The following is a 24,521-nucleotide window of genomic DNA, read 5'->3' on the forward strand; positions in this document are numbered from 1 at the left end:
GCCTACTTCCGCATCATGACTCAGGTGTTCCTTGCAAGTTGCCCATCCAAATACTAAGCGGAGCTGACCCTACTTAGCTTCTGAGATCTGTTGAGATCAGTCTACTCTGGGGCTATCCAGGTCAGGGCCTCTATCTGATTAAGAAACTATTTTGTCACAGTGCAGTAGCAAACCTTGCACTTTGAGCTAGCCGTTGAGAATAATACAATGCCGAGCATTGCTGTATATAAAGCAACAATTGAGTTCAGCAACAATTGTAGTGCTGCTTAAATTTAAACATATTAGTTAGAGGAATGAGTTGGACCGAGTAGATCCAAGAAACTTGTTCAAGATTATAATAGTTTGTAACTTTAGGCAAAATGATATCTTTGGCACTCAGTCAAAATTTATGGTGCATAGGAGCTTATTAGTATTGTGACTGAATGTGCCCAGTCAGAATCCTATGTGTATTACGGGACACTGGGATCTGTCCAGAAGACTTATCAGGAGTTCCTCAGTGAGGAGATTGGTCATGGTAGTCAAGTTCCTGGAAACACAACTAGCCCATCACTTCCAGTCTTTATCTGCAATGAACAGAGTCGTTTTAGGTCATTTATGCTTAGTAGAACTTGCCAGTACTGCATGTGAACTGACTGCACCCCAGGATGTGATCTTTCAGGGTATTCTTAGGGTCCTATGCAGAAACTCAGTTATACTTGAATTAGGGGAGGAAAGGTAAAGGTCCCTTCAATGAGTCATGGACAGATCATGCCCCAGCCTACCCACATTCTGCACTGATCTCAATGTGGAAAGAGTTTCCTTGAAGGTAAAAACTGTGAACCACAGTTTGTTGAATAAAGTAGCCTATCTGATTCCATGTGGAAAAGAGGGTATACTTTATGGTGGTCAGACAGCAGTAATGCAACATCTCCACTTGTTCAACCTAACATCAAAATGGCACGTATGTGGAATGTAATATAAATAGGCCCAACCCTGGTGGTCCCTTCCAACTGTATGATTCTAGGCCCAACAGCACATGTTCTTTAACCCTCACATTTAGGGTGAGGGTGGGGTGGGGTTGAGTATATCAGATCATAAGCATGTTATACTCTCTGCACATTCTTGTCAGGTAGATGTGGCATTCTGGTGTGCAGAAGTAAAGGGAGTCTGGGGACTCCTTTTATCCTGACATGCCTTGAGTATGATCATGTTGGCTAGCATGAATAACTTAGTGTAGTTCAGTGATTCTTGTGGTTTTATAATCATTTCAGTGAGTCGTTAAACATCTGATTTATATCCCTGAATTTCAGTGTACTTGTTTGGATCCAGTAGAAGACACAAATTACATAGACTTCAGTAGAGGCTGCATTTGGACTGTATTTGTAGAAGATGTGGTACACACATCATAATTAGTGTTGGCATGATGCTGTATATTGTGGAGAAAATAAACCTCCTAGTGTCCTCACAGAGGTTCACTAGACTAAAATGTCACTTTTTGTTTGCACTAACATTTGTTTGTTATTTTCTTTCCTTACGTGTTTTGAAATTACCCTTCCTGCAACTACATAGCATGTTGATGAGAAGCCAGTAGAACGTGATATAGAACAAGAGGTATATTAACTGTTTAACTCCATTTTAACATTGAAATCATTATTTAATATTGTGATTATTTTTTACTCCATGTTTCCCTTGAATGCCTCTCTTTCTGAACATTAATAAAACAGTGTGTTGGGCAGATTAGTTAAAGGCTTCTCTTTTTGTTTTTCTGTAAGATGTTTATTTTAATACTTTTTTTAAAAAAAAAGCTTCCCTAGATCAGTAGAGAAAGGGAAGTTGATATTTAGTGTCTTGTGTTTGGCTAAATATCATATGGTCTATCCACCAGTTAAAATGGTGAAGCCATTCGTTTCCTTTCCCCCTCCCAAGTACAAGGACCACAGTGTGACACAAGCAGAGAGCAGGTGCACTGGTATATATACTGCTCCAGGTGACTCAAGCAAGTGTGACCCTACCCATGTGTATAGTTCCAAGTGCAATTCTTGCTTGTTCCATTCAAAATCTTATTAGTGACTCAAAAAGTAGGTTTTAGCAGAGGAACTAATATATGTATGATTCAGATATAACGACAAACTCTGGTAAATGGATGCTTGATGAGCCTTTTTGGGAGGGGGGGCTCCTTGAGCTTTAGGGCTTCCTCCTCATCCTCTTCATAGTTTCCCAAACAACCAAAAAAGCCTGACTGAATTTGGAAAGTTGTTCTTCTCCTTGGGAATCTTGATACGTCAACTGGAGGGGAAAGGATGGAGAGCTTATCACCAAAGCTCAGCACCTGCAATTTCAAAATTTCAAAATTGTGGAACTCGCTACCCCAGGATGTGATGATGGTTGCCAACTTGGAAGGCTTTAAGAAGGGAGTGAACATGTTCATGGAGGAGAGGGCTATTCATGGTTACTAGTAAAAATGGATACTAGTCATGATGCATACCTGTTCTCTCCAGGGTCAGAGGAGCATACCTATGATATTAGGTGCTTTGGAACACAGGCAGGATAATGCTGCTGCAGCGTTTGTGGGCTTCCTGGAGGCACCTGGTGTGAACAGACTGCTGGACTTGATGGACCTTGGTCTGATCCAGCATGGCTTTTCTTATGTTCACCACAGAGCACCAAGTTCAGATAGGGAAAAGAGTTCAGTTTGAAATAATTGCAGCAGACTGTAAATGTAATTGTAAGATTTGTGTTGGGTTTTTTTTTTTTTAAGGAAAGCAAATCACATGTGAAAAGCAGCAAGTACCAGACTTTGCCAGGGAAGCTTCTTCGCCCTGCACATAACGGTGATGATGTGCCTGCTTCCCCGGATGCATGCTGTGTGAATGGCAATGAGGACAACAGCATACTGAGCCTGAGTATGTATTTCAGGGAGAAGAATGAAGTCATTGTGTGTAGTTAACATGCCTTAACATTGGATGAAATTTAGCCTGCAGTTGTTTTTATGGTATACCGTATATACTCGTGTATAAGCCGAGTTTTTCAGCCCAAAAAAAGGGCTGAAAAAGCCGAACTCGGCTTATACACGGGTCAATACGGTGGGAGGGGGGAGGAGGAGGGAGGGAGGAACTTACCGCTCGCAGCCTCGCCCGGGAGCCTTTCTCCTGCCGGCAGGGGCCTGGAGGAGCCGGCAGGAGGTTCCTGCCGGGAGCTCCGCCGCCGCCCAGGCGGCAGGGAGCCTTTCTCCTGCTGGCAGGGTCCTGGAGGGGCCGGCAGGAGGTCTCTGCCGGCTGCTCCGCCGCCGCCCAGGCGCCTGGGCGCCTTTCTTCTGCCGGCAGGGACCTTCCTGGGCCGGCAGGAGGCCCCTGCCGGCTGCGCCGCCGCCATTCACGCGCCCAAGCGCCTTCCTCCGGCCGGCAGGGGCCTGGAAAGGCCTCCTGCCGGCCCAGGAAGGCCACGCCGCCGATTCGCCGCGTCTCCCGGTAAGTAGGGGGTTCAGGGGCTCTTCCCCCTCCCCCCCTTGGATGGCACTGGGGTTGGGGTGGGGTGGGATGGGGTGGGGCGGCCGCCATTCTAGAGCGCAGCATTGCCGGTAAAGGGAATTTCTTATTGACCCTCGGCTTATACGCGGGTCAATAAGAAATTCCCTTTTCTGGCCTCAAATTTGGGGGGTCGGCTTATACTCGGGTTGGCTTATACCCGAGTATATACGGTATGCTATAATGTGGTCTTGGAGAAGTAAAAAGGGAATCTTGTCAAAAAACAGTCGTCCAAGGGATTATTCGGATGGGCGTACAACACACAAAATTTAAAAACCCTGGGGTATGAATCCTCACATCTCAGTCTTAGTAGCTGCCACCAGCCCCTTTTCACTTCAGTCCAGGGGGCCTTGTTTTCCAAGCATACAGACTTGTGATTTGGATCAGGACTGGGGCATGGCTAGTGGAGAAGAGCAGGTTAAGCCTTCTTCTGTTACCATTTTTCCAATCCAAAACAGGCCGGGGAGATGCTGTTTGCCCCATTGGGGGGCTGTGCAAGTAGCCCATCACTGCACACAGCCAGCCTTCCAAAAGGAGAAATAGCACCCTGGGCCCATTTTGGGCTGGATAAATGGCATGGGGGGGAGTCTTCTCCCCCTGTGCCTCAGTCTTGATCTGAATTGGGGCCCCAGGTGCTTGGATAACAAGCTTTCCCCCTCCTGACTGTCAGAGTCAAAGTCAGCTCAGGGGAACCCAGATGCTACACATTACAAATTGTACGGTGTAGTTTAGCCCTTACGGTGTGCCTGCAAACAGCCAAAGCCAGGCATTTGCAGGCATGTGCCAAAACTTTAGATATACAGAATTCTGTATGTGAAATTTCTCCTTAGACAGCTGCCCCCCTAGCAGGAACTCGCTGTCAGTATAACCTAGTGACCATCATGCCCAGGAAGGGTCTGTAGACATTGCCTTCATCCTAAACACATCTCTTGGAATTAAGCTCTGGCAATTTTCAGTGGAACTTTAGGCAGTTTTCCTTGTATATTTTTTGTACATCTTTTGTATTTCTATGTTATTAATGAGGCATTTTTTCACACAATGCATAGTTAAATTGTGGAACTCCCTGCCCCAGGATGGGGTGATGGCTGCCAGCTTGGAGGGCTTTAAGAGGGGAGTGGACATATTCATGGAGGAGAGGGGTATTCATGGCTGTTAAAATGGATATTAGTCATGCTGCATACCTATTCTCTCTAGTATCAGAGGAGCATGCCTATTATTTTGGGTGCGGTGGAACACAGGCAGGATGGTGCTGCTGCACTCGTCTTGTTTGTGGCTTCCTAGAAGCACCTGGTTGGCCACTGTGTGAACAGACTGCTGGACTTGATGGGCCTTGGTCTGATCCAGCAGGGCCTTTCTTATGTTCTTATGTTCATTAACATGCTAGTTGCAACCCAATGTCTGTTGTGCTTCTGCACCAAGCTTCAAAATTGTGATTATACAGGGTAGCTTTACATTGAATGAAATAACTTTGCCTGCAGTCAAGACCCATATTTAGGAATTTATTTAAGACCATTTCAGTCAGTGTTGGCGTATTTATGCCTATGGAATGGATAACAATAAATACAAATCTGTAGAATAACAGCCTAATTGATAGCCTATAATCCTACCTACCAACAAACCCCAAAAGAAGGAAATCAAAAGAAAGTTTCACCCAAATGCCCTCTGAAACAATGTTGTTTTGACCAAGTATTGCAGTCTTAAAAGAACTAGGTCACGCTCAGGATGTAGCATTTCTCTGCTGGCTAATGACCATGTTAAGAGGCTGGCTTGAGGACATCAACCTCTAAAAATAATACTTTCCACATGCCATGGACTCTCCTGAGAAAAGAGAGGTTCTCTGACCTCTCATTATAAATAAAACTGGTACTTGAGCCCTGAGAGCGGACCGAGCACTTGACAAACAACTGTGTTTCCCTGGGATGACTGTTTGCATTCAACTGAGAAACAGGAGAGTCCTTGTTCCTGTGTTCTGTCTAGCGTAGGTGTTTGCTCGGGGATATGTCCAACAGAAATGGAATTGTTTTTTGGACAATATAAGGCTTAGAAAGTCTTCTTTGGAAACGTACCGTTTCAACTAGGATGGTTTTGATCTCTAGTTAACCCCGCCATTCCCTGAGGGCTCACCTTCACCTGCTTTGGTACTTTTGCTTCCTGTCAATTTTTTAATTTCCTGCCTTTCGGCTGTTCATTTTCTTTGCTTTTCTATAACTTTGTTTTGCTTGAATTTCCCATCACCTTTGCTTCTTCATATGGCTTTCTGCTTCTTGGAATGATTGAAGATCGCGTCAGGAGTGTCAGTGCGCCAGTATTAGGTACCGTATACCCAATCAGTGCAAAGCGACTACACTAACTATAAATTGGGGGGGGGGGTTAAATTCTCAGTTGAACATGATAATATGTTGCCTAAATTTGATTTGTGACCCTTGAGGCTATTTGTACAATGAAATTTAGACAGACCAGATTTTGTTCTCTGAATTAGTCAGCAGGAAACCTGGACCGAGATGATTGACAGTGCCATCTTCAAACCACTTTCCCAGGACTAAGTCCCATTGAATAGGCCTGAGTAGGATTCTGAGTAGACCTGCTTAGAGTGGGACTGCAAGTGTGTGTATGGTTGGGCAAAATTAAAAACCCTTCTATTATCTCATGGAATTACTTATAATACTCAGACGTTTACCTTTTAGTTCTTCAAGAACAATCTGACCACTGTGCAGTGTGCTTACAGAGCTTGGGATATCTTGTTTTCCTCCACCTGGTCTTCCCAGCGTGTTATGTTTTGGTTACATTTTGATGAGATTTTTCCATAGCTGTTAATGGAAACTCAATATTAGAATGTGTAAGATACCCGGTGTATAAATTTGAGAGGATGTGTGTACCCTGAATTCAAGAATATTCTGCAGCATGCTTTAATTCGATTAAATTTTAGATACTTTAGGCCAGCGGTTCCCAAACTGTGCTCCACAGAGCACTTGGTGCTCCGCGAAACATCTAGTGCTCTGTGAAGATTCGGTTTGCTATATAGGTGCTAGGTGAATGTGACGAATTTCTCTTCTGAAAAGTGCTCTATGACTCAGAAAGTTTGGGAACTGCTGCTTTAGGCTGTATCAGAGCTTTACTTTCTGCAAAGTGGCGCCTTTTGCATGGGTTTGGTACTTTTCATACATAATCTCAATCACATTTTTAAATCACAGGAGATTCTGAGAATATGGATGGTACATTGGCTTCAGATGATCTTTCGCCCTTGTCATCTGGAACAGAGTCAGGCGCACAGTCTCCACTATCTCCAGAAAACAAAAAAAGCCCAAAAGGGATAAAGAAAATATGGGGAAAGTAAGTGTCTGTATGTTTTCTTTCGGTCTTCAAATAAGCAACATTTCTAAGAGGGCAACTAGACAGCACACTGGAGATTCTTGACCAGACATCTTTTATTTTCTTTAAAAGTAGCTGCTGTCAGGGATGGGGGATTTGAATCAGAGTTCTGTCTAAGAGTGCCATCATAAGCAAAGTTTCACCCTTCTAAGCCCATTGATTTTCAGTTGATTTAAAAGGATGTAATTCTGTTCAGGATTGTACTGTAAGTTCGTTAACATGGCTTCTGTGCAGTCGCACATGGGACTGCGCAGGCCAGCCACGGAGAAGATTAGAAAGCTTCTGGAAGAGTTAGCTCCCTAGGAGCGCTCCCCTCCCCCCGTCCGTGACCAAGCCTTAACGGCTTTTCCCGCCCATGGGTCACATGACGGGGGGTGGGGAGCACTCTTCCCCCAGTTCTCATTCTGCCGCCGCGGAGAGAACAGCGATTTCGACGTTTTCCTTGCGGTCGCCTGAGGTAAAGTGAATCGTTTTACAATTCAATTTTCTTTCCTCTTACCGCGTTGGGAGGACTTTTTTCGGAAGAGTTTTTTTTCTATTTTTATGGATATGGCGCCCTTTAAAAAATGTCGCTCTTGAAAATGGCAGCGTCTGATGAGCATCATGATTGCTTTTTTTGTTTGGGAGAGGGCCACATTGTAGCCTTCTGTAGGCCCTGCTCCTTGTTTACAGACAAGGGCTGCCAGGATTGCGCCAGAAAACTTAAGGCGGCCTTGTACGAAAAGGCCTTTCGGCCCGATATGGGGACGGCGGGTGGATCTCTGTCCAGAGTGTCGTCGGAGCTGCCTGCTAAAAAGCATAAGGAGAAGAAGAAGCATCTTTCTTCCCCCAAGAAACGCTCGGGCTCCAAAGGAGAGGGCTGTGCACCCTCGGCGCCGACAGCATCGACTTCAGCTGTGGCAGTGTCGATTCCGGGCTCGGCGTCGACTCAGACACGGAGACGAGCGTCCTCTTACTCACCTCCGCCCCCGATACCGGCGTCGACGGCTAATTCGCCAAGGCATAGGGCGCCCTCCAGAAGAGGCTCCAGGTCACCACAGGATAGATCAAAGTCTCCCCTGTCTAGGTCTCCTGGTGAGCGAGGCCGTAGCCCTCACAAGTGCCTGCAGAGTGCGGTAGCACCTGCTACAGGGCGTCCTCTCACCCCCTCACCCTTGGGGGTAGAGGTTGATTTATCGTCTTCGGAAGAAGACGTCTTAGAGGTGGATGAAGTCTTCACTTCTGACCCGGAAGACCTACCCGAGAGGGAACCCCTCCGTATGGAGTATCGGCCTCAGTTCCAGGACTGGAGCCCTTACGGTTTTTGCCCGCCACCCTGGTATCTGCCGTTCTCGTACGGAGGTCACCAGTACGCCTATGGGGACCATTGGCGCCATGCCGACTTCGTGTTTCAACGCCATATGGAGGGCGACTATTCACATCATATCGACACCGATCATTGTCGCTGTACCGACGCTGACTATTATACGGGCGCGCGCGCGCGGATTCCAACGGCTCCGGCCGGCGCCGAGCCCAGACGGCACGCAAAGCAACACACAGGCTCCATGCCAAGCTTGGGAAGGGAAGATCCCATTCCGTCAACGTCGACAGCTGCCGTCGACGCCGAGGCTCGATTTCTAGTGGCGGCGCCAAGGCAAGTCCGTGATGAGGAGGAGGTCGAGGGCGACGCCGACTTGGGCTCCGAACAGGATTCAGAGGACACTTCCCTTCCCTCCCCTGATGATACGGTGGGGACCCCACCCCAATATCCCCTACGGAGGATTTGAGGATGTTTTCAGAGCTTTTGCTCCGTATGGCTAAGGCCTTGGGTCTGCTGACTATCCAGTCGGACCCCAGGCCTTCTGACCCCATTATGGGGGTGCTTTTTAGCCCTGACAAGGGCCCCCCTAAGTTACCCATGGTACAAGGTATCAAGGAGGTGGCTATGGCAAACTGGCACAAGCCGGCTTCGGTGGTGGCCTCCATCAAAAAAGTTGAGAATTTATATAAAATTAACGAAGAGGAATGTCAGTTCCTCTATAAGCATCCACCACCTAATTCCATTATTACTGAAGTCCTGGCTGCCAAGTACAAATCTGGATCTCACTCTTCTCCTCTAGATAAGGAGGGCCGTAAACTGGATGGCCTGGGGCGTAAGCTGTACTCCTCCACCTCTTTGGGTATCCACATAGCCAACTATGGTGCCCTTATGGGGCACTACCAAACGTTCCTTTGGGACAGGGTCGCAGAGGTGTTTGATTCGTTACCCGAGGATAAGAGGGTGCTCCTTAAGTCCATCCAATCGGAAGGCCAAAAGCTGGGCAAGAACCAAATAGCTACCTCTATACATATGGCTGACTGCTCGGGTAGAGCTATTGCATCTAGCATAGCTCTAAGACGCCACTCCTGGCTGCGAGCTTCCTCTCTCGCACCAGATGTTAGGGTGCACATCGAGGACATGCCTTTTGATGCTAAGGCACTGTTCTGCGAGCAGACTGACGAGGTGTTACACAACCTCAGAAAACAAAAAGCGACGGCCAAGTCCCTGGGTGTCACCCACCAATCAGGCCCCTCTTACAAGCCCCGACTATACAACAAGCAGTCCCAGTCCTATTACCAGGGCAAGTTTAACAGGTCTCAATCTTGGGGTTATCAGCACCCTCATTCTCAACCATGCTACCAACCCAATCCCCAGCAGGGAAAGAGGTACACCCCTAGGGGAAAGGGCAGGAAGGGGAACTATTTTCCCCAGGAACAATCTAACAAAAAGGGTTCTGCATGACTAACCGCAGATTGTGATAATGCCATGTTTGGAGATCGGCTCTGTCATTTTTTCAGTAAATGGTTGCAGATTTCTCACGACTCCTGGGTATTGAATATAGTTCAACATGGTTATTTTATTGAATTCCTCTCTGTTCCTGAGTATACTCCTTATACCCTACCTCTGAACCCAATATCTGTCCAAGAGGGACTGTTGGAGGAGGTCTGTTCTCTGATACAGAAAGGGGCTATCCAGACTGTCCCGCCCAATGAGTTTCCTCGGGGTTCTACTCCAGGTACTTCTTGATTAACAGGAAGGGAGGAGGGAAAAGGCCCATTTTGGATCTGAAGGACCTGAACAAATTCATACGGTTTAGAAAATTTAGAATGCTCTCCTTACCGGAGATTTTACCCCTTCTTTTGGGTTCCTTGTGGTTTGCCGTCTTAGACCTGAAAGATGCTTATTTCCACATCACCATTCATAAGAGTTCCAGGAAGTACTTACGTTTTTGGTGTGCAGGTGTAGCTTACGAATACAGGGTGTTACCTTTCGGGCTGTCCTCAGTACCATGTGTGTTCACCAAGGTTATGGCCGAGGTGGTAGAATACCTGACCTTGCAGGGATGTTGTATTTTTCCGTACCTCGATGACTGGCTGCTAGTGACCAGCTCACAACAAGAATTGGCACAGTCAGTAGCCATGACTACATCTACCCTCTCGGAATTGGGCCTGATTATCAATTTCCAGAAGTCACGTTTAGTCCCTACGAGGTCTATAGAATTTATAGGTGCTGTTTTATGGGCGGAACCTCACGCCGCCTTCCTTCCTTTTCCCAGAATCAGGGCCATACAGAAACTGGTTAGATTTTTCACATTACAAAGGTTTCAAAGGGCTGTAACAATACAGAAATTGCTGGGATTGATGGCCTCCGCCACTGCAGTGGTTCCTTTTGCGAGTCTCCACATGCAACTACTCCAAAACTGGTTCTTAAGGTCCTTCATAATGAATGTTGACCCCCAGAGTAAAAAACTGTCTATCCCCAGATGTATCGTCAGATCCCTCGAATGGTGGGGTGACGAGCACAAGTTACTTAAGGGAGTGAATTTTGGAGTCATTACACACGATGTACAACTCTTTACTGACGCCTCTTTGGGGGGTTGGGGAGCACATACGGAGTCCCTGACAGCAAAGGGCCATTGGGCTCCTCGTGAATCTTCATTGCACATTAACATCCTAGAGATGAGGGCAATTAGATACAGCCTTCTTCTTTTGCAGAGTTCCTATCAGGCAAGGTCGTCCTCATCGCTACGGACAACACTACTGCAAAATTCTACCTAAACAAACAGGGTGGAACCAATTCCCTAGCTCTTTGCAAAGAGGCTACCCTTATTTGGGAACGGGCGATAGAGCATCAGGTGTCCCTCTCAGCCATCCACGTGGCAGGGTGCTCCAATATACCTCTGAGGATCACGAGTGGGCTATCCCTCTTTTTTTCTTTCAACCCATTTTCCTAGAGTGGGGCTGGCTGGAGATAGACCTTTTTGCCTCAGCAGAAAACGTAAAATGTGGACTGTTCTGCTCCAGAGCAGCGACAGAGCCCAGTTCCTTGGGGGACGCTTTTCAAATCCCCTGGGTAGGGAAGTTGCTGTACGCTTTTCCTCCAATCCCCCTAATTCACAGGGTAGTGGGGAAAGCGCTGCAGGACGGGGCAGACATGATCCTGATAACACCTTTTTGGCCAAAGAGACCATGGTTCGCCACCCTCTGGGGCATGTCATTGCACCGGTCAGGGAACTTCCAGACACCCCGTACCTCCTAGAAAGGGATCAGTGCTGCATCACAACCCCGCATCACTCCACCTTGTAGTCTGGAGGATCACAGCGTGACCTTCTGGTCAGATGAGTAGCCCACATCCTCCTTTCTTCCCACAAACCTTCCACTAGAAGAGCCTATGCTCTCAAGTGGACAAGGTTCTCCACTTGGGCAATGGGTATAGGAATACAGCCACAAAGGGCTACACTACCTGTTGTTTTTGACTACCTTTTATCCCTAAAGGACAATGGGTTATCGAACTCTTCGATAAAATGTCACCTAGCAGCTATTTCAGCTTTCCACGATGGTATAGATTGTGCTACTTTATTTTCCATTAAACTTTGTAAAAAGTTTCTTAAAGGACTGGACAATGTATTTCCTCCGATTCAGGCTCCAATCCATCAGTGGAGTCTCTCTTTAGTCCTTTCCCACCTTATTTCTAAACCTTTCGAGCCGATGGCCTCAGTGGATCTCTCACTGGTGTCTTATAAAACTGCTTTCCTGGTGGCTGTCACATCCGCTAGGAGAGTCAGTGATCTCAGAGCCCTGAGAGCGGATCCCCTTTCACTAAGTTCTTTCCGAATACGACCTAGTTTGTCCTATCTCCCGAAGGTGGTTTCCAAGTTCCACCTTTCCCAAGACATCACCTTACCAGTGTTTTTCCCCGACCCTACCTTTCCAGCTGAGAGACAACTCCATTCACTAGACTTACACAGAGCTCTACTTTTTTACTTACAAGCAACCAGATCGTTTCGACAAGATAACAATTTATTTATTTGTTTTAGTGGCCCAAATAAAGGGAAGGTGGTATCCACACAGACCCTCTCGGTTTGGGTTGTTTCGGCCATCAGATTGGCATACCAATCAGCAGGGGTAGATTGCCCTCTTCACCTGCATGCACACTCCACTAGGGCCCAGGCAACGTCAGCGGCTTTCAGCTCAATGGGTGACATTGTGGAGATCTGCAAAGCTGCGACGTGGTCCACGCCGATGACCTTCATCCAGCACTATGCCGTGGACGTCGATTCAAGAGCTGACGCAGCTGTGGGAAAAGCAGTGTTGAACACGTTATTTTGTTGAGCACCACACACCCACCTCCACAGTAAGTGAGCTTGCTATTCTCCCGTGTGGGACTGCACAGAAGCCATGTTAACGAAAAATAGTTTTGCACTTAACTGTAACTGTTGTTCGTTGAATGGTCTTCTGTGCAGGCACACATCCCTCCCTCCCTCCCCGCTGTGGGTGGTCACCGTAATAGAGTGTACTCCCCGCGGCGGCGACTGGAGAACTGAGGGAAGAGTGCTTCCCACCCCCCGTCATGGGACCCATGGGCAGGAAAAGCCGTTATGGCTTGGTCACGGACGGTGGGAGGGGAGCGCTCCTAGGGAGCTAACTCTTCCAGAAGCTTTTTAATCTTCTCCGTGGCTGGCCTGTGCCTGCGCAGTCCCATGTGTGCCTGCACAGAAGACCATTCAACAAACAGCAGTTACAGGTAAGTGCAACACTGTTTTTATCTTTCCTTCAAGGTGAAGCACAATACAACAGAATACCAAACATGTTTCAGCACAAAACCTTTATAACCATAATTGGCACAGTCATATCTAACTGTGAGGGACATAAATCACAAGAACCAGCAAGATAACCAAATTAAATAACTACCACCCTCCCCAAATGAAAGTGCTCTGCTGGAATTCCTCTCATTCCTGACCAGGTCCCGACCAAAATTTCCTCCTTTGAAATACTGTTAGACCCTGTGGAAAATGGTTAGTCTCTTAGAATCTTAAAATTATAGAGTTCGAAGGGACCACCAGGGTCATCTAGTCCAACCCCCTGCACAATGCAGGACATTCACAACTACCTCCCCCCCACACACACACACACCCAGTGACCAGAAGATGGCCAAGATGCCTTCCCTCTCATCATCTGCCTAAGGTCACAGAATCAGCATTGCTGACAAATGGCCATCTAACCTTAAAACCTCCAAGGAAGGAGAGCTTACCACCTCCCGAGGAAGCCTGTTCCACTGAGGAACTGCTCTGTCTGTTAGAAGATTCTTCCTAATGTCAAGACAGAAACTGTTTTGATTTAATTTCCACCCGTTGGTTCTAGTCTGACCTCCTGGGGCAACAGAAAACAATTCGGCACCATCCTCTCTGACAGCCTTTCAAGTACTTGAAGATGGTTACCATATTCCCTCTCAGTCTTCTCTTTAGGCTAAACATACCCAGCTCTTGATGGGTTCTGATGCTACAGGAGAAAACTCTTGTTCCGTCAGCTAACCCACCATTAACATGCCAGGCTGGCTGAAAGGTAACTGGAGAAACTGGTTTTCATTTGTCCAGCTGGGGAAGCTATGTTAGACTAGCCTTTGAGCATTAGCAGAGTTCAAATTAAACATTTCTCTTGCAAAATCACTCATGAGATATGGGATCCATTCACAATATACATACGGAGGTTGAGATCTTGCGTTCGAAATGATATTGCTTGCATTTTAATGTCTGGCAGGATTATTTTTAATGTTTTTTAATCTCTTCCAAAAGAATACGCAGGACTCAGTCTGGCAATTTTCCAGGAGAGGATCTGGGCTTGGTTGAGTTTCGGAGAGGTGGCCTCCGTGCAACAGCTGGCCCTAGGTTGTCTCGATCAAAGGAAACCAAGGGGCAGAAGAGGTAAATGCAGGCTGCTTACTCTTCAGTACTTCAGAATGGAGCATTTTGTTATAGTTAATTGACTGGTGTCCAGTGAAGTTCACTACTTAGTTTGCAACTGTCTAGACAGGCTTCCTAACAAACAGTTTTTCTTTCTTCCATTAGAAAAATAATGGTAAAGATCTTATTGCTGGGGTTGGGGGAGAGGGGTAGAAGAGTTGGTTTAGAACTTTGAAATCACCTTTAATTTGGTAAAAGCAAGTAGCCCACGGTCAGATGAAGGCAATATGTTGTAGGGTCGCTTGGTGGCAGCACCATCCAGGATAGGGGCAGGTTTTGACTCCTCTTCCCACAGTGTCCCTGATAGCAGTCTGTTTACTTAGTGGAAACCATCAACAGCTGAGCTTGTGTAGCTCTTGTCTCCAACTACTGTTCCTCACCTTGGGTTCTGTTTCTTGGCCATGCCAAATTGGGAGGGAAGGGGAGACCCGGGCAATATTCTGGGTGAACTGAGGACGCACATGCTATCCTTTCTGTTCCCCCATCTTTAATATTCCACTTCATTAATGATCCAGCCACAGTGACCCATGGTCTGATTCCGTCCAGGTTACATTGCTGTAATGCACTGTATGTGGGGCTGCCTTTGAAAATGGTCCAAAATGCAGTAGCCAGGCTATTATCCAAGGTGGGATACAGGTATCGTATCACCTTGGTGCTAAAAGGTCAGCACCGGCTGACAATTTGTTTCCAGGCATGATTCAAAAGGCTAGTTCTTACCTTTGAAGCTCTAAATGGCTTGGGGGCTGCCTTATCCCATACTGTTCAGCCTGCTAGTTAAGATCAACCTCACAATTCCTGCTCTCTGAGCCCCCATCTTCAGATGTGAGGTGGGTGGCAACCAGAGACTGGGCTTTCTCAGTAGTGGCGTCTTGCTTCTGGAATGCCCTTGACGCTCGCCTAGTGCCTATGTTGCTGTTTTTCAGGCCCCAGGCCAAAACGTTTCTGTTCACCTAGGCTTTTAATTAAAGGGTTGATCCTTTAATACCATTTTAGCGAGCACTTTTTATCTGAAAATGGTTATTATAAGTTGTTTAATGGTCTCTGCTGTTATGCTCTGGCTGGGTTTCTTAATTTTTGGATTTTAATTCACACCTTTTAACGTGTTATCTATTATATCTATTATATTTTATTCTACAAGCTGGCTCTGCCAGTTTTCCTGGAGAGGGGCCAGAACTGTTTTCTAAATATAAATGATAAATGATAAATATTAACATTTAATAATATCATACAAACTAAAGCAGTTTATACAGAGCAAGCAAATACCTCAGGCCTTGTGTGGATAAGAGGCAACGGAACCAATGTATCTCTGGGCCCTGACAGGTGACAACGAGATTGGCTGAGCTGTACCAGTGGGTGGAGGGTACCCCTGCTGCAAGCTCAATCTCATGCCCAAGGCTCGTTGGCCCTCAGGGAAGGTGTGAGGGCCCTGGCAGTTGCGTTGCAATAACCAGGCTCAATAATGCCAGGACAACCGCAGAGGCCTGGAAAGCCTCAGACTTTCTTTTCCCCCAGCCCCCAATGACTGCAGGGTTATTGTGAAAAGAGAGTCTGGCGGTAAGTGCCATGGAATCTAATGATAACATAAGAACATAAGAAAGGCCATGCTGGATCAGACCAAGGGCCATCAGGTCCAGCAGTCTGTTCACACAGTGGCCAACCAGGTGTCTCTAGGAAGCCCCCAAACAAGACAACTGCAGCAGCATTGTCCTGCCTGTGTTCCAAAGCGCCTAATATAATAGGCATTCTCCTCTGATCCTGGAGAGAATACGGATGCATCATGACTAGTATCCATTTGTACTAGTAGCCGTGGATAGCCCTCTACTCCATGAACATGTCCACTCCCCTCTTAAAGCCTTCCAAGTTGGCAGCCATCACCACATACTGGGGCAGGGAGTTCCACAGTTTAACTATATGTTGTGTGAAAAAATACTTCCTTCTGTCTGTTTTGAATCTCTCACCCTCCATCTTCAGCAGATGACCCTGTGTTCTAGTATTATGAGAGAGGGAGAAAAGCTTCTCCCTGTCTACTCTCTCCATACCATGCATAATTTTATAGACCTATATCATGTCTTCCCTTAACCACCTTCTTTCCAAGCTAAACAGCCCATATGATTTAAATCTCATGCTCTTCTTTGTGCTTCCTAGCGATCATAATGCTCCCTTTGCCCAATGGGGCAATGAACGAGTTTGTAACTGGCTCGAAGACTTTGGTCTCGGTCAGTATGTCATTTTTGCACGGCAATGGATAACATCTGGCCATACGCTTTTAACAGCGACACCACAGGATATGGAAAAGGTAAGGGACCGAGAATGTAGGTATTACCATTTACACAGTAATTCAAATCAGTCCGGTTTTTTAAAAAGCAATTGTAAGGTACAGTATTTTTAAAAAGATACAAAATAAACGCCTTGCTTATCACTAGCCACCAGATGCCTGCTTTGATGATAACTGAATGCATTCCCTGCTTAGGCAGCAGTTTTGGCAGGACTCTAGGGGAAGGAATTTCCAGAAACAAAGAGCAATCACGTAAAGAGAAAAATCAAATCAGAATACTGGGGGAAAGGCAGTTTGTATCATCCTTCCCACCCCCACTCCAGTGCCTGCATCTTTCACTGCTAGTGGGAAGAGCCAGAAACTGTGGTCTCTTCATCTGCCTGGGGGAAGAAAAGCCTCCCATCTCCTCCACCCCAGGGCAAAACAAATGGTGCTACCTTGCCTTGGATGCTAGGTAACATCGTTTGGAGGCAGGACTGTTTCTCTCATAGCCATCGGAGAAACTGTTAAAGACTATCAGTTGTAGCAAGAGAACTGGGGAGAGGACGTTGTATATCATTGTGTGTGCGTGCCCCTTCTTCATAAGTTAAGGTAAGGTAAAGGTCCCCTGTGCAAGCACCGGGTCATTCCTGACCCATGGGGTGACGTCACATCCCGATGTTTTCTAGGCAGACTTTGTTTGCGGGGTGGTTTGCCAGTGCCTTCCCCAGTCATCTTCCCTTTACCCCCAGCAAGCTGGGTACTCATTTCACCGACCTCAGAAGGATGGAAGGCTGAGTCAACCTTGAGCTGGCTACCTGAAACCAACTTCTGTTGGGATCGAACTCAGGTCATGAGCAGAGCTTTTGACTGCAGTACTGCAGCTTAACACTCTGCGCCACGGGGCTCCTCTTCATAAGTTACCATGACCTTTTTTTAAAAAATGTTAGTTATTTTATATACGTTTTTGCCCCTTGTGAGCTGCCTTGGAGTACAGTTACTAGGCACTTCAGAAAATTAATAGTAAGTACTTCTACACCTGACTCCTGCCCTTAACTCATGTGGGGGGGGGGGGAAGACTGTTTAGATTTGAGAGCTTGTTGAGACCATTGTTTGAATATTGGTGGAAAGCCAGCAAATGTGGCCTATCTCCAAAGATGTGTATCCCATGCCTGGGCTGGTTACAAAATGTTTTGACACTTCGGTGTCAGAAGACTTCTGAGCTTGTAGTCAGTAGTTACAGTCCAGGGATACACATATGACAGATGCTAACACTCCTCTTATTGGATCACAGTTCTTCTAGCAATTCACCTTATGAGAGCCAGCATGGAATAGTGGTTAAAGTGTCAGGATCTGGGAAATCCAGGTTCGAATCCCCACTTGTGCCATGGAAGCTTGCTGGGTGACCTTAGGCCAGTCACACACTCTCAGCCAAACCTACCTCACAGGATAAAATGGAAGAGAGGAACATAAGAAAGGCCATGCTGGATCAAACCAAGGTCCATCAAGTCCAGCAGGCTGTTCACACAGTGGCCAACCAGGTGCCGCTAGGAAGCCCACAAGCAAGACAACTACAGCAGCATTATCCTACCTGTGTTCCAAATTAGAATGATATAAGCTGCTTTGGGTTTCCATTGGAGTGAAAGGCGGGATATAAATAAAGTAAAATTAAAATGGAAAATATGCTTTATGCTTCCCTGAGGTTTAGAGTTTCATCACCATCTTCAGAAACTCCCAGTACTAAATACAGCAGCTAGTTCAAATGACACAGTTTCTTTGAGGAAACTAATCTCTAAAAGATATGGGTTCTCTGCTTGTACAATCTGCTTTTTCATGATCATTTACTGTCCTTTCCTAGGAGCTTGGCATAAAACATCCTCTGCACAGGAAGAAATTGGTTTTGGCTGTTAAAGCTATAAACACAAAACAAGATGATAAATCTGCGCTGCTAGATCATCTTTGGGTGACACGTAAGTGCTAAAAATTAAATGAAGCTCACAGATTGGAGGGTCTTCATTACTCACTTTAGATTTTGTGGGAGCTTATTTCGTTTTAGGTGGGGAGGGGTTTGAGCCAGGAAGGGAGTTGCTGAAATGAGGGCATCAGGAAGCAGTGATTCCAAGTTAGTTTGGTTTCCCTGTTTGCCGATAGGCTGCTGACCTAGAGTAGATGCAAGTTCAGTAGCATTGCTTGGATTTTGTAGCACCTCTGAAACATAGCGGAAATGGTTTCTTGGCTTCATCTTTAAATGACCGCTAACAGCAAAAGCCTTTCACTGAAAACAATGGCTGAGGATAAATAAGCTTGTGAGGAGGCAAAAGGGCAAAAGTTGTGTAAAAGAAGGCATTTATTATCGTGTGTGTGTGTGTAAAGTGCCGTCAAGTCGCAGCTGACTTATGACGACTCCTTTTGGGGTTTTCATGGCAAGAGACCAACAGAGGTGGTTTGCCAGTGCCTTCCTCTGCACAGCAACCCTGGTATTCCTTGGTGGTCTCCCATCCAAATACTAACCCTGCTTAGCTTCTGAGATCTGACGAGATCAGGCTAGCCTGGCCCATCCAAGTCAGGGCATTAGCTTGTATAGAAAATGCAAAAATCTTTATATTTTTATTTATCATTGGTGCTTATTTTGCAGGGTGGCTTGATGACATAGGTCTACCTCAGTACAAAGACCAGTTTCATGAATCCAGAGTCGATGGCAGGATGCTGCAATATCTGACGGTGGTAAGATGGTTTGACCTGTGATGATACAATTTCATACTTTCCCAGGCTTTCTTTCACACTGACAGTGGGTGAAGTGTATAAACCATCTTGACACAGGAATTTTTTTCTTTATAATTTGGTTTTTATGTACACTTTGTCTTTTTATATTTGCATTCCTAATTTGTTCTTTTATAACTTTCCAAAATCAAATATAAAACATAGCAAAAGGAACTGTACTTTTGGTGGCTCTGTAAAAAAAAGTGTGGGTTTGTTGTCCTTCTCAGGGAGCCTCCAGAGGGAAAGAAGCCATCTGCTCATAAAATTTTGAGACATGTAGTCTCATAGTGCAGACAACTGAAGAGAACAGGAAATGGGAAAAGATGTAAGCCAAGAAGTCAGGATCAGCAACAGCCATTGTTGGCCTGGGTGGTAGTAGGAAGCACAGAGGCTAATGAGACCCTCTGTACCATTCCGCCTTAAAAATAGGATGATGTCCTGCAGGTCAGTTGCAAAGCCATTCCACTCCTTTTCCACTAAGACCTGTCCACAGCCCCCAAGGGTTGATTTCTTTGGTGTGCAAAGCTGCTCCAACTGCGCTGTTGCCCTAAACAGGAGTAAAAGTCCAGAGGAAGAGTATGCTCCTTGCAGACTGGCTGTATTACTATGCACTGGATGGGTCCATGGACTCCACTCGGTGAAATTTCTCATGAGAACTGACCCCTAAAATGATGCAAATGGAAGAATCAGTGGTTGTGGAGAAGATATTTTTAGATCCTGATGGAAGTTGTGACCCAGTTTACTGGAAGCAACTGTGGAAGTTCTGGCAATTGCTGCTGCTGCTACCCCTGCCCTCACCTCTGTCTGGGGGCCAGAGCAGCTGCTGCTTCTTCTCTGCTCACTGGCGTAGGGAGAGCCAGTGTGGTTTAGAGAGCCAGTGTGGTGTAGTGGTTAAGAGTGGTGAACTCTAATCTGGAGAACCGGGTTGGTTTCCCCACTCCTACCCATAAGGTCAGCTGGGTGACCTTGGGCTAATCACAGCTCTCTCAGCCACACCTACCTCACAGGGTGTCTGTTGTGGGGCGGGAAAGTGATTGTAAGCTGGTTTGATTCGCCTTAAAAGGTAAAGAAAATCGGCATATAAAAACCAACTCTTCTTCTTAGACATTAGGTTGCAAGCTATACATATACCCAATGCGGCTTCTCAAACTATCACAAGAATTTGAAAAGCCTAATTGGGCATGCTTAGCTTGCCATGCTGTGTTTAAAGATGCCTGGTGGGGAGAGCATTAGCTGCTCTGGTTGGAGATGGTAAGAGACAATGGACTGGCGGGGGGGTGTGGTAACCCAGGTGACACTCCTTGTTAAAGTCATCACTGTTTTGATGTTCTATTCAGCCAAAAATGGTGATTGGCTATCTTACATGAATTTTTCCAATCCCCTTTAAGGCCATCTTGGTATTATATTTTCTGTTATATTTAGTCCCTCCAACGGAAGAAAGCGTTTTTTTCCAGATTTCCTTTTGCTTTTTTAAAGATACGCAGTAGGTTGTTCCCCCTGAATCGTAAGCTCCAGCCTCCTCTTATGAGTTGCGAAGTAGACTTTATCTGACAATATATGCTGCCAATCAGTTTCTTGGTTTATTTTGCAGAATGACCTCCTATTCCTCAAGGTCACCAGCCAGCTGCATCATCTCAGTATAAAGTGTGCCATTCATGTGTTGCATGTGAATAGTTTTAACCCTCACTGTCTACGGAGGAGGCCAGCAGATGAGGTGAAAAAAACAAACCATCCATTCATTCTGTGACCATTAACTTCCTAGAAGCAGTGCCTCCTTATATCCCATGACAGAAAGCAATGTCCTGTGCCTTCTTCACCCCTCTTCTTCTCTTTGCTCATGTGCAGACCGATGTGCACAGGGGGCAGCTTGAGAAATCAATAATAAACAGTCCTTGCAGATAGAATAGATCTACCAGCAGACTGGACCCCTGCCCTGCTAGATGATCTACCTATGTGGAGTATAATTCCAGTCTCTAGAATCGGGGGGAAAAACAGGAGTCCAGTGGCACCATAAAGACCAATAGTATTCAAGCATAATCTTCATCTGTTAGGCAAAAGTATTTATACTCAGAAATGCAGAGGTGTTACCAAAAGAGTCCAATAATCAAATCCATGCATGGTAGATTAGTAGGGTTGACAACTCTGGGTTAGAGTTTGGGGTGGAGTTTGGGGAAGGGAGGGAGCTCAACAGGTATAATACAATAGAGTCCACCTGCCAAAGCTACCATGTTTACTAGGGGACCAGATCTCTGTTGTCTGAAGATCAGTTGTAATACTAGGAGATCCCCAGGCCCCACCTGGAGGTTGGCAACCCTATGATGAGGACCCCCACTCCCCACTGTTAATTGATGGGTTGGGATAGCTAGTTCAGACTGGTCCTCAGACACCCTGAATTTACTGATTATTCTTTTGATTGGACATTGTTTTAAAATAGCTTTTCCCCACTTCTCCATTGTCTGCAGCAATACTTCTGCCTAATGGCACTTTATGCATCTGAGGAACTTTGTGGGTTACCGCACTTTGTATTCCCAGCAATGTATTAAGAGTTTGAAAATGTTATAAAAAACATCGCTTTAAAAGGGTGCAGCCAGGACGGTTCTTTCTAGAACCTGGAAACAAACTTACATACCTGAAATAGAAGACTGGAAAGAAAAGCTACTGGAATACGCCAGTATGGCTAAGATGACTTTCGAGTTAAATCTAAAGTCTAGTGAATCTACAGAGCAATTTGCCGTTAAGTGGAAGTCATTCTATACTTATATGAACTCTAGTTAATTGAATGCAATAGGTTGGTTATGTATTATTTAATTAGCATCAAACAATTGCTGAGTAAATTTTAGACTTTTACAAAATAGAACATCAACATAAGCAGAATAACTGACTGAATGACACTTTGTATTAAATTTTTTCTTTTTAATTTTATTTTTATTGCTGTATAGATAATGTCTTTTAATATACAATTGAGCTTATTTCATAACACTGTATTGTTTTTATATTTACAACGATTTATCCCTCCCCTTTTTTCCTGTACCCTTTCACTTATACAAATAAAATCTTATATATATATATATATATATATATATATATATATATATAAAAAAAGGTTTTTGGATACCACGGCTAATAAATGGTTGGAAGACATCTTCACAGCTAAAGGGGCCAAACAAAGTGCAAACAGTATTTTTTATAACTTTTTCAAACTCTTAATACATTGGTTGGAAGACGTCTTCACAGCTAAAGGGGCCAAACAAAGTGCGAACAGTATTTTTTTATAATGTTTTCAAACTCTTAATACATCGGTGGGAATACATAGAAAGTGCGAACAGTATTTTTTATAACATTTTCAAACTCTTAATACATCGCTAGGAATACAAAGTGTGGTAACCCCCTGAGACTAACGAAAGGTTGTGCTGGAAGTCTTTAAGGCACCACTGGTCACACGTTTTGTGTTGTTCAGAGGAGCAGGTTCTCTTTTGTAGTAAGCCGGATGTGGACTTGTGTTGAAGTGCAAGAGGTGATTTGAGCAGAAAAATACCTCTCATGTTTTTGTAAATGATTGATTTACTTAGATATTGAAGCCTGTCTAGCTCAGTGTCTATTTCTATATGTCTTCTTGCTACTGCTCTTAAATTCATGTCACTTGTATATGTTTATTTTTATGTATCTTTTCCATAACAGAATAACATTTCACCATCTGAAGTTGTTCAGTGGTCCAATCACAGAGTGATGGAGTGGCTTAGATCTGTAGATCTGGCAGAATACGCACCCAACCTTCGAGGAAGTGGAGTTCATGGTGGCCTCATTGTAAGAAAACAGATCTTGGATTTTGCTTCTTTCTTTGATATAAATATAAAAATTCAAATATGTCTTCCAAAGCATATTACAGAACTCCACACTACACTTCTATGAACTGAAGAAAAGGGAAATGTATCTCTTATGATAAGAAGTGTGTTCATTCATCAGCTTTCAACTCTCTTATGAAAAATAAATTTGACCATGTATAAATTAAATTTTATAAACAGCCATGTCTAAAGTCTTTGGCATTTTAAGATAGGGGTTTGTGAAACTGTAATTAGAGAGCGGAAATTACTTTCAGATCAGTTATTGATAAAGCATCAACAGATACTCAGTGAATGCATGCAATACCAGGAAATTGCCACAGAGAACAAATTTATTTCGACCTAGCATATCCTTTCCAAAATTGCAAATGTCAGATTGCTTAGATTGAAGATGAACAATTGTTAACAATTTACTAAAGGAAGGATCTTTTTGACATGCGTTCATATAAAGAATATTTTTCGATTCTTAGCTTTCTCTTTGTTAAATAAGCAGAAAGTATTCTTTGCCAAATTAATTTCTAAGAGATGGCTCTTAGTCAAAGTGCACAACCAAGGCTGATGGCCAAATAGTCTGTTGACATGTACATCCCAGAGACACTTCTGAACTGATGGTCATCGAGATTTGTCCCAAATTATCTGTTCTTGTTTCCAAAGTAAAATGCATTCAAAATTCTACCTTGTTTTTTTAAAAAATTATTTTATAGAGCTCTGAGTGCATACTCTTTTCAGTATCTTTCACTTCCTTTGTTCATTTGTCTCTTCCATTCTTCTGTATCACTGATGCATTGATAAAATACTGCAAAAATTGAATCCTGGTGTGATTACTTGTATAACATTGAGGTGTTTATTCTACAGTGTATTACTTATGTGTACTCCTGTACATTGGTAAAACACCACATAAAATAATCTACAGGCAAAGAACACACTCTAACCACTGAGCCAGAGCCCCTCTCCACTTTTAATGAAGATGGGGTACATATAGGTGCATCCATTCACATGTATCCCTTAGTTATTCTTCCCTCTCTTATTGATTTCTGCACCATCAAAATTCAGTGGCAGGAACCTTTTTTCCCTTGGTTTCTTTTTTTTCCTCCAAGCGGACCATGAACAATGGTGGTGCTATATAAATATTAATATGCTATGGAATTATAATGGTTATTATGCAGGTTTTGCCCTGACCTAGATGGCCCAGGCTTGCCCAATCTCATCAGATCTCAGAAGCTAAGCAAGGTGAGAGACCACCAAGGAGTACTAGGGTTGCTGTGCAGAGGAAAGCAATGGCAAACCATCTCTGTTAGTATCTTGCCTTGAAAATCTGACAAGGAGCCACCATGAGTTGGCTGCAACTTGATGGCACTTTACACACACACATATGTGTTCATGGAGGAAAGGGGTATTCATGGATACTAGTTAAAATGGATACTCATCATGATCTCTCCATGGTCAGAGGAGCATTCCAAACATATTAGGTGCTGTGGAACACAGGCAGGATGGTGCTGCTGCAGTCGTCTTGTTTGTGGGCTTCCTAGAGGCACCT

The 24,521-nt window shown here is 44.9% G+C and overlaps 1 protein-coding gene across 1 annotated transcript in view; it reads left to right on the forward strand.

The window, feature by feature from the left end:
• Positions 1-24,521, forward strand: part of PPFIBP2 (PPFIA binding protein 2) — a 126,992-nt gene that overhangs the window by 95,679 nt on the left and 6,792 nt on the right. The window contains exons 15-24 of the mRNA XM_056852133.1: positions 1,549-1,590; positions 2,738-2,882; positions 5,783-5,815; positions 6,695-6,833; positions 13,964-14,092; positions 16,277-16,427; positions 18,244-18,355; positions 19,021-19,109; positions 20,737-20,859; positions 22,824-22,949. Of these exons, the coding sequence (XP_056708111.1) occupies positions 1,549-1,590; positions 2,738-2,882; positions 5,783-5,815; positions 6,695-6,833; positions 13,964-14,092; positions 16,277-16,427; positions 18,244-18,355; positions 19,021-19,109; positions 20,737-20,859; positions 22,824-22,949 (1,089 nt within the window). The remainder of the gene's footprint in view (positions 1-1,548; positions 1,591-2,737; positions 2,883-5,782; positions 5,816-6,694; positions 6,834-13,963; positions 14,093-16,276; positions 16,428-18,243; positions 18,356-19,020; positions 19,110-20,736; positions 20,860-22,823; positions 22,950-24,521) is intronic.

The sequence above is a fragment of the Euleptes europaea genome, chromosome 6 (genome assembly GCF_029931775.1).
Source record: "Euleptes europaea isolate rEulEur1 chromosome 6, rEulEur1.hap1, whole genome shotgun sequence".
In the NCBI taxonomy this organism is placed as follows: Eukaryota; Metazoa; Chordata; class Lepidosauria; order Squamata; family Sphaerodactylidae; genus Euleptes; species Euleptes europaea.